We start from the raw sequence: 13,100 nt of genomic DNA, 5'->3' as shown, positions 1-13,100 counted from the left end.
TCAGCTTTTCCTTGGATCAGCCCTCATCCAAAAGGAATTTTGTTTAATCAAGCCTAAACTAAATGTTTTTACATGTTCTTTGGTTTGGGGTGAGCTTTGAATCCCAGGTCAATCTTATTGTCCCTAAAACAGGAGTTCTTAATTTTTTTTGTGTTGTGGACAGCACCTCCCTCCCACCCCACCTCCTACATACACTTGGTGAAGCCTATGTAACCTTTCACAGAATAACCTTTTAAAATACACATGATTACAAAAGAAATAAAATACGTTGAAATACTTATCAATTTTGAAAAAAAAATATGATCACAGACTTCAATTTTAAAACCTCTGATGCAGAACTAAAAAAAAAAAACAAACCTCTGATACAGTAGTGATGAAAATAGCAGACCTAAATAATGAGACTATGCTAATATTGAAGAAGTCCTGTATTCAATTTTTATACTAATTATTATCTTTGTGACCTTACATAAGTCACTCAATTACCCTGATCTGTTTCTTTATGTATAAACTGGATATAGTTATTGAAGTAAATGACTTCCAAAAGCCTATAAACCTCTGAAATTTGACAATTCATTATTGTCAGTACTATAAAACAGATCTCTAAATAACATTAAATACTGTAAAATTTTACCCCAGTCATAACCCACATAATATATTTTTTGTTAACCATGAACTCATTTTTTTTAGTATTTTCAGTGCTATTTCACATTTGTTAGGAGAATTTTGTTTCTCACATGCAAATAACACCAAGTATAGAATATTAAGGAGACTGCCTTGCTACATAGTAATAGAATCTGGATGCTATTTTGGAATCCCACAGAGTGGGAAAACTCATTTAACCTCAAGAAAGAATTCACTACCCAGTCCTACTAAACATAAATGGAAGTGGAAATAAGATTTCTTTTGCATTTGTATCCTGATTGGATTAGTATGTTGCAATATAGATTTTTAGTTTTTATTTTCAAAAAGCTAATTCATTGATGCAATTAGCTACAATTGGATCAGTCAGTTGTGATTACTTTTTATGTATGTTGTTTAACTTCTGAGGGAGCACATTCAAGGAGAGCTAAAAAATTTGTTTGATCTTGTCTGATTGTTGAGTTGTGAGCCTGGTTAACACCAGGTTGGCTTAGTGAAGACTATTCCCCAGTCAATTAAGAATGAATCCAATGGGGGCAGCTAGGTGGCACAGTGGATAGAGCACTGGCCCTGGAGTCAGAAGTATCTGAGTTCAAATGCGGCCTCAGACACTTAACACTTACTAGCTGTGTGACCCTGGGCAAGTCACTTAACCCCAACTGCCTCACTAAAATAAATAAATAAACAAACAAACAAACAAATAAATAAATCCAATGACAAAAACTGCCAAGTCTCTGGTATTTACAGAATGCTTGTGTTCTCTGACCTTTAAATGTGAATAAAAGCATACTAATCTTCTTAGTGATTTGAACAAAAATTGGATGTGCAGTTTACTCTGACAAAGCATAATGTCTATGTTCCAGAAACATTATGAAATATTTTTGTTCGAATATTTGATTGTTGTATATACTCTGCTAAATACATAAAGAGATTTTTCTTTATGAGTTAATACTTTGAATTCCCACCTTAGTGGGTCTTGAGCAGACAAAATGTCAAGCCTTATTTTAAAACCTTGTATGAATATTAATCTCCTAATAAATTTGAGTAGCTAAGAAAAAAATTCCTAGATTAAATTTCAAATATCTTGTCCAGCTCCTCTAAAAGTCATTTTAAACTTCTGTGTTTTAAGAAGCTATACAATGAATATAATTTTAAATGCTGTCGTAGCCTTCCTGACAATATTCTTAGACATCACTTTAGTTATATATGACTGTTATATTCTGTGCCATTAGTGTTTGTTTCTTAGCTAATCGAGTGGTTTACACTGCTATTTTTAAATTAAGGATGAAGCAAAAACTCTATATTTGATTTATTATGCTTGATAATCAAGAAAATATTGAATATAGATTTTTTTATTGTGTAGAAATTTTGGCACTGAGAATGATAGGGCCAGGAAAAGATTGTACTTCTAACTTCACAGTATGATTTTTTTGCTTAGATCAAATGAAGCCTTTCTAGAATAGCATATTGCTTCATAGACTAATTCTTTGCATCCAAAGGAGGAAGAAAATGTTTCAAAGTATTGAATATTTTAAAACTCTTTCTACCACATATACCAAATCAAAGTTTGTAGAAAATGTTTAACAGGAAACTCTACAATGTTATAAAAATTCCTCAGAGAATTTACTTTCCTTTAAGCCAGAAATACATCTCTGGTTTTCAACAGTCAACTTTCATACTAAAATGTGACGACAGCAAGTATTCTAAGTATCTCTTAGGATCCCTTGAATGAATACACATGCAGTACACATATTCCCACTTTAACTCTAGAGATAACATCTATTATAAAGAATATAACATCTTGAGCTAACTCCCCTGGAGGAAAAAAAAGAGCTCTCTTAAAGAGAGACAGACAGACAGAAGCCCACAACAGAGAAGCATATTTCATTCAAAATAGGAATCATGGATAAGTTGATTAGTGCTCTTTTTATCTACCATGGCAGCTTTCCTTTTTAGATGTAGTTTTACTAACAGTCCAAATTTTAAAAGAAGGAAATAAAATATAAATGTAGTTGAATATTAATTAACTGTTTTTGAAACATTCTTTGTCTAATCTGACTCTCTATTCTTCAATACTTCAGTGGTTCTGGGAGGACAGCAAGGTGGCTTTTCACTCCAAAATTCTGACTACAGTGAATCCATGTTTGTACATCCTGCACAACTCTTTTCTATGTCCTTCCTTAAACCCCTTACAGAAACATCTACCTAACATACTGGAGGTCTTCCCTTACATTTCTTGACATCCAGAATAACCTGACTTTCCAGTTGAAGTTAAATCCAACTGTAATGAAGATTTGTAGGACATCTAAGAATATAAAATTTTTATCATTTTCCTCATTCCTGAAAACAGTTGTTGAGTTAGCAAAGAAGGAGAAAAACTATTTTAAAAAACTAACAAAAAAAATATATATATATCTTTAAAATCACAGTTGTCTGGATCCACTAAGTACAGGTGAAGGCAACTCTATACACCTAAATAGACTGAAAGAATCATGTATTATACAAAGTGATGTTCAAAAAAACAATAATAACCCTGAGTTATCAAGGAAATGTTCATTTATTTGCAGTATACTATATTTAAGAGTGTAGGGAAGGGGCAGCTAGGTGGCACAGTGGATAGAGCACCGGCCCTGGAGTCAGGAGTACCTGAGTTCAGGTCCAGCCTCAGACACTTAACACTTACTGGCTGTGTGACCCTGGGCAAGTCACTTAACCCCAATTGCCTCACTTAAAAAAAAAGAATAAAAAGGGCTTAATTTGTTCTTTTTTTTTAAAAAAAATAGTGTAGGGAAGCTATAAATTTGGAGATGTTACCATTAGAATATTTTTTCATTGATGCTTAAAGAAAGAAATTGATTTCTGGAAAATTCAATGGTATGAAATGGCTTTTTTCCTACTTCCTCTTAAAGATTAAATAACAATACCTTATAGGTAGCAGAATCTTAATAAATGTCTATTGAATTAAATTTACATAAGGTCACAGGGCTAGTAAATGGTAGGAGTACTAAAATTCAGATTTGAAAGACTTCTAGTCCAAGGTTCTTTATACTCAACTCTACTACTAAGAGGAAAAATACATTGGGAGCTGAGAATTCCAGGCATAGGGCAGCCAGTGCAAAGGCATGGAGATGGGAGATGAAGTTATGTGTGAGCTGTTATCTTGCATCACAGAACTCATGGAGTGGGGTTATGTATAAGAAGCTCGGACAAATACGAAAGGTCCTTGTTATAAAGAGCTTTAAATGTCAAAGTGGGGGGAGGTTATATTCTTACTGAGTAGGGAGATGAGATAGACACCTTAGTGAAGGATGAACTCAAACAAAGAGAAACTTAAGAGAGACCAATTGAAAAGTTACTGCAATAATAAAAGGTTACTGGGGCATGAACCAGGGTTGTGTGGTTATAGGAGTAGAGAAGAGGGGATGTATGCAAGACATTTTGTAAAGGCAGAAATGCGAAGATATGATAGGTGGAATGTCTGAGAATGAGTTGGGGAGGATAAGGCTGCAAGGCAGGGTGTCTAGAAGGAAGTTGGTACTCTCAACAGTGATAAAGAATTTGGGAAGATAGAAGAGTTTGGAAGGAAAGGTAATTAATAGATCCTGTTTTGGATATTTGAGATGCCTCCGAGGTATAAAGTTTAAGGTGCCCAAAAAGTTTCTGGAGATGCATTAATGTAGCTCACCAGAGAGATTAGGGCTGGATATGTAGAGCTGGGAATCTGAATAGAGATAACAACAAATAGACTGTCAAAAACACTATACCAATTAATTCATGAAATTTTGGCATATAGCAGGTGACTATTAAATGTTTACTGCTTGATTTATTGAAATCATTAATTATGACCAAAATTATATATACCAGGGAAATAAGGATGGCTCAGCACTGAGAAAACAATTAACCTAATTAATTACAGTAAAAATAAAAATTATTCAAGACCATATGGTTTTCTCAACACATACAGAAAAAGCTGTTGACAGAGCCAAAGATTCACTTATGTTAAAAACAGAAAATCATACAAAGTATACGCATAGAGGGATTTTTTAAAAGAACATTAAAACTACCTATCTAAAACCCAAAGCAAATATTCTATGGGATAGGTGTATACAGGAAACATTCCCAATAAATACAGGAATAATGAATGTATGTCCTATGTTAATATAGTTATAGAAATGTAAGTAATAGAAATAAGACAAGAATAAGAAATTAAAGGCATAAGAAAATCAAATATGAGGGGCAGCTAGGTGGCACAGTGGATAAAACCCTAGCCCTGGATTCAGGAGGACCCAAGTTCAAATTCAACTTCAGACACTTGACACTTACTAGCTGTGTGACTTTGGGCAAGTCACTTAACCCTCACTGCCCCCCACCCCAATCAAATATGAGAAAAACTATCCCTACTTGCTAATGCATAATAGTTTCCTTAGACAATCCTAGGGAAAAGGAAACTGAGAGTAAACCAGGACAATTCACAGCTTCAGCAAAGTTGAAGCTAGAAAACAAACCCACAAAAATCAACAGCATTTCTATATAATGGCAAAATCTAAGAGGTAATAAAATGAAGAGAAATCCCATTCAAAATAACTACAAAATGCATCAACATTTGGAAGTTAAACTACAAAAAAAACCACCCAATACTTTTTTATGTATTTAATCACAAAGTGTTCCTTAGAGAAATAAAGAACTACTTAAACACACAAAGGAATAGTCTGTATTTATGGCTGTACCATGTGAATAATATTATAATACTACTAAAATTAATTTACAAATTTAATGTTATAACAATCAAACTACTAAAGAAATAGTGGAGCAAGATAAAATAACAATATTCTTTTGGAAAAACAAAAGATCTAGACTGTCAATGATGGAATAAGGTAGGAATGAAAGGGCAATAGCATTTTCAGATCTCAAACCATATTATAAAGTAGGAATTGCCAAAAAACAAAACAAACAAATTTTGGTACTGATTTAAAAACAAGAAAAGTAGTTAAATAAAACAGATTAGGCAAGGGAGAATAAGAAATTATGGCAAAAACTCAGTGCTTAATAAACCTGAAAACATAAATTAGTTAGCAAAAAAAACCCCCAAGCCCTTATAAATTTCATATAAACTGGAAAACTAGACCAAAAGGCTAACTTTCTACACTCTATTCCACAATAAATTTAATATGGATAAGAAACCTCAATACTAAAAACATATAAAAAATTAGAAGACATGCAGATACATAGATCTTTTATTGCTATAAGTAGAAGATAACTTATTAACCAAACCAGGAAGAGAGGCAATTACAAAAGATAAAAAGACAAAAGATTGGAACAGTCAATATTGGAGGAGTTGTGGAAAGATAGGCATACTAAAAGTGTTGATAAAGCAGCAAATTCGCCAAACCATCCTGAAAGAAAATTTGGAATTATGCAAATCATTTTATTGGCTAAAACCTCCACATCCTTTGATCCAGAGAATCCAATGATAGGCAAATATCTCAAGGAGGTTAATGCCAAAACAGATGTCTATACAACAAAATAGTTATAGCAATGCTTTTTGTATATCAAAATACGGAAAACAAAATAGATTCCCATCAATTGGGGAGTTGCTAAACAAACTGTGATGTGAGGATATAATGACATATTGTTGTACTTTAAAAAAACAATTAAAATAATGAATACAAAAAAAAACATGGAAACACTTGCATGAACTGATGCTAAGTAAAGTAAAGAGAGCCAAAAAAACAAAGTACAAAATGAATGATTACAATAATGAAATGGTAAGAAAACCACAAAGCAACTTAAGATAAATATAAAATCGGGGCAGCTAGGTGGCGAAGTGGATAGAGTGCTGGCCCTGGAGTCAGGAGGACCTGAGCTCAAATCCGACCTCAGACACTTAACACTTACTAGCTGTGTGATCCTGGGCAAGTCACTTAACCCCAATTGCCTCACACAAAAAAAAAGATAAATATAAAATCATAAAGAACAAATAGGACTCTTAAAAAAGAGATAGGAAAAGAGACTACTATGCATGTCTTTGAAGAGGTAGGAGTGGGGGAAGGAGTTCCCAAGAATATGGAATATTGCAAATAATGTCAAATCTTTTGATCTGTTGATTAGTTTTGCTGAATTTTTTTCTATTCTTCCTCACTATTAAAAAAAACTTTTCATAAGGAACAATTCTTTGGATGAGGGAGAGGGGTACATCCAGACAATGTAAAATAAAAGATCAATAAAAATTTGTTTTTACAAAATTAAATGCCAAATCTTACTTACTTAGAGCAGGAAACAAATAGTGCCCAAGAATCTGACTACTGTTACAATATGACTCAAAATTATTTTTATGTAACCATTTCCAGAAGGAAAAATTGCAGTTGTTTTCCTTCTCAATTCACTCTTTTGGCTTCTCTACTGACAAAGTAAACAACAGGTCATTGGAAATGTGATCTTTCAATCTGAAACCCTAATCCACAAAATATGAATGTACATGTCACTATTATCATGAGTCATGAATTCTTTAATATCTTGAAGTTTCAATTTACAGATCCTGAGTTTTTAAAAGGTTAGTCACACTGCTCTTTGTTTAGCTTAAGGGGACATTTGGAACATTTTTTACAGATGAGGACATTTTTTTTTAACACTTTTATGGTCCATTTTAGCTTCTATAAAAACCTCAAGTTCAAGAAGACCCTAGTTCAAATCTGCCCTCACTTACTAGATGTATGACCATGAGCAAGTAATTTAGCATCTGCATCAGTTTCCTCATCTGTTAAATGGGAACGATAACAGTACCTAACCTATAAAGTTGTTATAAAGATCTAAAGAAACAATATTTATAAAGCACTTTGCAAATCTACAAGTCTTTTGTTTCTGTCATTCTGTATTCCTGACCCTAACTTTACATCATATTTTTTACCATCCTCACTTATTCCTACCTTTGCATTTAAGTCACAAATTTATCTAAATACACATTTATTGGGGCAGCTAGGTGGCATAGTGGATAGAGCACCAGCCCTGGAGTCAGGAATACCTGAGTTCAAATCCGGCCTCAGACATTTAATACTTACTAGCTGTGTGACCCTGGGCAAGTCACTTAACCCCAATTGCCTCACTAAAAAAACAAACCAAAAAAATACACGTTTATTTAATATGGAAGGTCTCATTGTGTTCTACACAGAATTTCTCAGCATCTTCATTCTCTGCATTAGATCTGCTATATGTTGTTGGATTTTTTTTTGTGGGTTTGGTTTGGGTTGGGTTTTTTTGCCGGCAGACTTTCTGGCAAATAATTTCCCCAAGTATTGCAATAAAAGATAACTAATGTCCCATGAAAGCCTGCTTCTTGTTGCTGTTACACAGACACACAGACACACACACACACAGACACACACACACACACACACACACACACACACCAATTCTGCCAACTTTTTTTTTCCTAAGCAAAATCTTTGTGGATATTCAGTTGTTGCAATTGTGTCCAACTCTTCATGATCTCATTTAGGGTTTTCTTGGTAAAGATACTAGAGTAGTTTGACATTTTTTTCCAGTTCACTTTATAGATGAGGAAACTGAGGCAAACAGGGTTAAGTGACTTACCCAGGGTCACACAGCTTCTAAGTGTCTGAAGCCAGATTTGAACTCAAGAAGATGACTCTTCCTGACTCCAGGGAAGCACTCTATCCAGTGTGCCATCTAGCTGCCTATGAGCCCTCTTACATAGCAGCAACTTCCTTCAGTTTTTTTTTGGGGGGGGGCAGGGCAAGGAGCTGATAGCTATTCTCTTTTTTTTGGTTTTGGGGGGTGGGGAGCAATGAGGGTTAAGTGACTTGCCCAGGGTCACACAGCTAGTGTCAATTGTCTGAGGGTGGATTTGAACTCAGGTCCTCCTGAATCTAGGGCTGATGCTTTATCTACTGCTCCACCTAGCTGCCCCACTTCAGTCTTTATAAGAAAGTAAGAATGTCAAATAGATACAATTCAGCTCCCCAAATAGTATGGCTACTTGCTTGGAGAAGGATTGGACAAGAATCACACATTTAGAGTGTTAATAGCTAAGTTAAAGTTCATAAGGTTTATGAATGGTCTAAAAATTGTGTTATTCCTACAATCCTCTACCCCTATTTCTAGAAGACTAATGCACAGGCCTAAGAGCCATTTTGGATTCTATTCTTGTTTAATAAGTTGCCACAGCCAAAGGAATCCTCACTAAATAGCCAGCCCACCAATGAAGAGCTTCTCCATACTTATACAAGGTTGGTCCTCAGAAAGTCAACTCGTCCTGTTGCCTGGACAGTACTCAAAGTCTTTCTAGTATGGTAGAGGCTGCTAGAGCTTGAACTTTACAGGTACAGCCTTTGATGAAGTAGGGGTACCTCTATGTTACAATGAAGCATGAAAATAAGTATTTTTAATTGTATCACATCAATATAGCATAACTTATTTATCTATTTTCCAATTGTTGTACATAATATCCAATTGTTGAACAATTTTTCCTAACTCAAATAGAACAGCTATCAATATTATATATAGAAAAGTCCTCTATGAGCAGGATGCTATCAGAAAAACCCAGAAAGACCTGCATGAGCTGATGCAACGTGAAATTTACTGTATACAAAATAACAGCAATAGTACAAGATGATCTGCTGAGGATGACTTGGCTATTTTCAGCAATGCAATAATCCAAGACAATTCTGAAGGTCTTATGAAAAATGCAGTCCATCAAGGGCAGCTAGGTGGTGCAGTGGATAAAGCACCGGCCCTGAATTCAGGAGGACCTGAGTTCAAATCCAGCCTCAGACACTTGACACTTACCAGCTGTGTGACCCTGGGCAAGTCACTTAACCCTCATTGCCCTGAAAAAAAAAGAAAGAAAAAAAAAAAAGAAAAATGCATTCCAACTATAGAGAACTGATGGTGTCTGAATACAGATAGAAGCATAATTTTTTTGTTAGATCCTTTATCTGAAGTTTTATTTTTGTCTGCTTTCTTTCACAACCTGGCTAACGTGGAAATGTTTTGCATGACTGCTCTGTATAGCTTATACTGAATTGCTTGAGTTCTTGGGTGGTGGGGGAGGAAGAGAATTTGGAACACAAAGTGTTGGTTTTTTTTTAATTGATGTCGGGACAAACAAAAAATAAATTAATTAAATTAAATTAAAACAACAAAAAAATTGATGTTGGGGGCAGCTAAGTGGTGCAGTGGATAAAGTACGGGCCCTGGATTCAAGAGGACCTAAGTTCAAATCTAGCCTCAAATACTTGACACTTACTAGCTGTGTGACCCTGGGCAAATCACTTAACCCTCATTGTCCCGCAAACAACAACAACAACAACAACAACAACAACAACCAAACAATAAAAAATTGATGTCAAAATTTGTATTTACATGTAATTTGGGAAAAATAAAATTCTAAATAAACAAAAACAAAAGAAAAAAAAGTCCTTTATTCCTTTTTATACTATTTTTCGGAATAAAATGTTTAGCAAAGAAATTGCTAGGTCAAAAGTTATATATTGCTTTGTGGATCACTACGTTCTCCAAAATATTTCCATTAGTATAAAATTCCCACCAACAATGTATTCAAGCATCTCTGCCTTAAAGATCTACCAACAATGGATATGTTTCTTCTTCTAAGTTGTACAGATGGGTTTTTTTAATTATTAATTATGTTGCAGCATAATTTGATTAAAATCAGTGAGGGGCAGTGAGAAAAGCATAGGATATGGATTCGAGAGACATAGAGTTCATTCTTGGATCTATCACTTAACTACCTATGTGATCTTGGACAAATAATTCAACATCTTGGGGTCACACCTAAATGCCTCCACTTTGAGATTTTAAAAAGAATTCTTATCTAAGTATGAGTTGAGCTAGTCTGGCTATTAATAGACATGACCTTTGAGGATTCTCTTAGCACTTAAATGCCAAGATTCTATCAGACTAGGTACTCCCTCCATTACCATTCTACTATCAAACCATTAGTGATTACACTATTCTGTAATTCTTGCAGCTATATATAATGGGCACTGCAGGTATAGGATTTTGATTTCAAAATGACAATCTAGGTAGCTAAACAAAATCCAATATTCAGATATATATATCTGAAGTTAACTATTAGGTAAGGGTCAGAACACTGTCTCCTCTCATTCAATATCTGCCCCTATTCCACAGTTCCCCCCAAGACTTCTCTCACTACTTCTATATCTTTCCCTTATGGAAGAAACATAAAGATGGAAGAGACTTTAGAAATCCTGTGGCTCGCTCCTCCACTCCTCCAAATTTTTTTTTAGGAACTAGAAAACCACAGCGACAAGATTCAGCAGACCAAGAACAGGGTCATTATTTGCTGTTCCAATTCTCAGTCAGTTAGGTCTCAAGTCCCAGCAGAAGCACAGGAGGTTTACCAATTTCTTGCTTATCAGATTAGGGAATGATTCTGTATTTTACTACTATGGTCCTTGATTTGAGATCAGGGAGATGATGGCATAAAAGAGATAAACAAAGTTATCTCAATTCATCGTAGCCACAGTTTGGCCACCTGTTGCTCAGTCTCTGGAAAGTGAAAGAGAACAAAGTTTTAACAGGGAGAGTGGAACCAAGGGCCTACTATAAACTTTTTTTTTTGGGGGGGGGGGCAGGGCAATGAGGATTAAGTGAACTGCCCAGGGTCACACAGCTAGTAAATGTCAAGTGTCTGAGGCCAGATTTGAACTCAGATACCCCTGAATCCAAAGCCAGTGCTTTATCCACTGTGCCACCTAGCTGCCCCTACTATAAACTCTTGTTGAAAAACAGTCTCACAGTTTTTTGGCATCTCTACCATGTGAATCCTTTATGACAAACTAGCAACTAATTATGTCTAATGCTGCTCAGTTAAGTAACTGGAACTCATTTAACTGCTAACAATAAATAGACCTGTTTTTAAAAGGTCAACATTTCTAGTTCAGAAATTGTCTTAATTTTCATCTTTGACCAAAACTTGTGAACTCAATGTTAAAGTTATCACTTTCAAGAATGTTGGATAAACTAAGAAAAACTTACTGAAGGGTAGTAAAGAGCATAGTTTTGTTGAGCTTTCAATTTAAACTAAGTTTAAGTACAAGAAGTAATAGAAATCATTAGAAACTTTATAGATTTCAAGATTCCTAATCTCAGAACTTGGTAAAAAAAGAAAAAGTAAGAATAAAAAGTTGATATATTCACTTAACAAATGTGGTAAACACTATTAAAAACTATTAATATTTCAAGCCTGCCTTAATTCAATCTTTAAATAAACATTTCACCAAGGCAAAATATCACAGAATTAAATGTATTGTCTAATCATGTTTCAGTTACCATTACAGCCTTATGACCATAAATATATTATATAATAATCTAAGAAGGACAGCATGACCTACAGTAGCAAGACCATGACTGAAAATATTTAGGAAGTTTAATAATAACAGTTCTCAAAGACCAAAACTTCAAGTAAAATACTATACCTTCATGACATCTTTATATGATCGAATAATTGAGATTTTTCTCTTCTCATCATCTTCTTCATCTATAACTTCATCTGCAGCCTCATAACCTTCATCATTACTACCATCAGCCTCCACAGTATTGGCCATATGGTCAATGAGCTGCTCTAAGGGAGGACTTAGTTCCCTTTCCTCATTCTCCTTCAAACCATAGTCCAATGCTTTATAAATAATAATTCCCAAGGATTCAATAACCTATGATCAGAAAAAAAGAGAGAAAAAGAAAATGAAGATGATTAGAATCATTTCACAATATTGCCCAAAACTGAATTAATTTTAACTCATCCACCCTCCAAATCTTTATTTCTGCTGAAGGTACCATCATCCTTCTAATCACCTTGGTTCACAACCTTGGCATGAATAAATAAATGAGCATTTATTAGAGTGTTTCTATGTGCAAAGCACAGTGCTAAGTTCTAGGCATACAAATAGAAAAAAACAAGATAGTGACTGTTCTCAAGAAGTTCACATTCGAAAGGAAGGAAGATAACTCATATAGAAGGTTTCAGCTGCAATTCAGATGGAATGGCCCTGTTGTGGTCCTCAGGATACAGCAGCAAGTCAAATAGCAATGCATCTATTTTAACATCATTTCCATTAATAAAATCATATCTGTTTTTGACATTTGGCCATCTGAGAGTACAAGAACTTTCTATGGCTGATTTTTATATCTATGGGATACACAGAGCTTCTCTCTAGAAAACATCACAAATTATCTACAAAGCACAAGGGCACATTCAAGTTTCCATGTGTAGAAAAACCTCCTTACTTCCTCCTAAAGGACAGAGCAAAAACTCCTCCCAAAGTTTCCCTTTACGGAAGGCTCAAAATGCCAGCCATCCCTTCATTTGCCACCTGATGTTCAACTTGGTTTTGACTCTGCCATCATCTTCATCATGTCCCTTCAGCATATCCCTCTCTTCCCCTCCTAACTTTTCAGCTTTCTTT

The 13,100-nt window shown here is 34.7% G+C and overlaps 1 protein-coding gene across 3 annotated transcripts in view; it reads right to left on the bottom strand.

The window, feature by feature from the left end:
- SPIRE1 (spire type actin nucleation factor 1) overlaps positions 1-13,100 on the bottom strand; it is a 217,435-nt gene that overhangs the window by 114,675 nt on the left and 89,660 nt on the right. For all 3 annotated transcript variants that reach the window (XM_043979803.1, XM_043979869.1, XM_043979917.1), the window contains exon 3: positions 12,114-12,347. In XM_043979803.1, coding sequence (XP_043835738.1) covers positions 12,114-12,347 — 234 coding nt within the window. The remainder of the gene's footprint in view (positions 1-12,113; positions 12,348-13,100) is intronic.

This window comes from Dromiciops gliroides, chromosome 1 (assembly GCF_019393635.1).
Source record: "Dromiciops gliroides isolate mDroGli1 chromosome 1, mDroGli1.pri, whole genome shotgun sequence".
Classification (NCBI taxonomy): Eukaryota; Metazoa; Chordata; class Mammalia; order Microbiotheria; family Microbiotheriidae; genus Dromiciops; species Dromiciops gliroides.
Note: the sequence above shows the minus strand (reverse complement) of the source record. Positions and strands in the feature narration are given on the sequence as shown.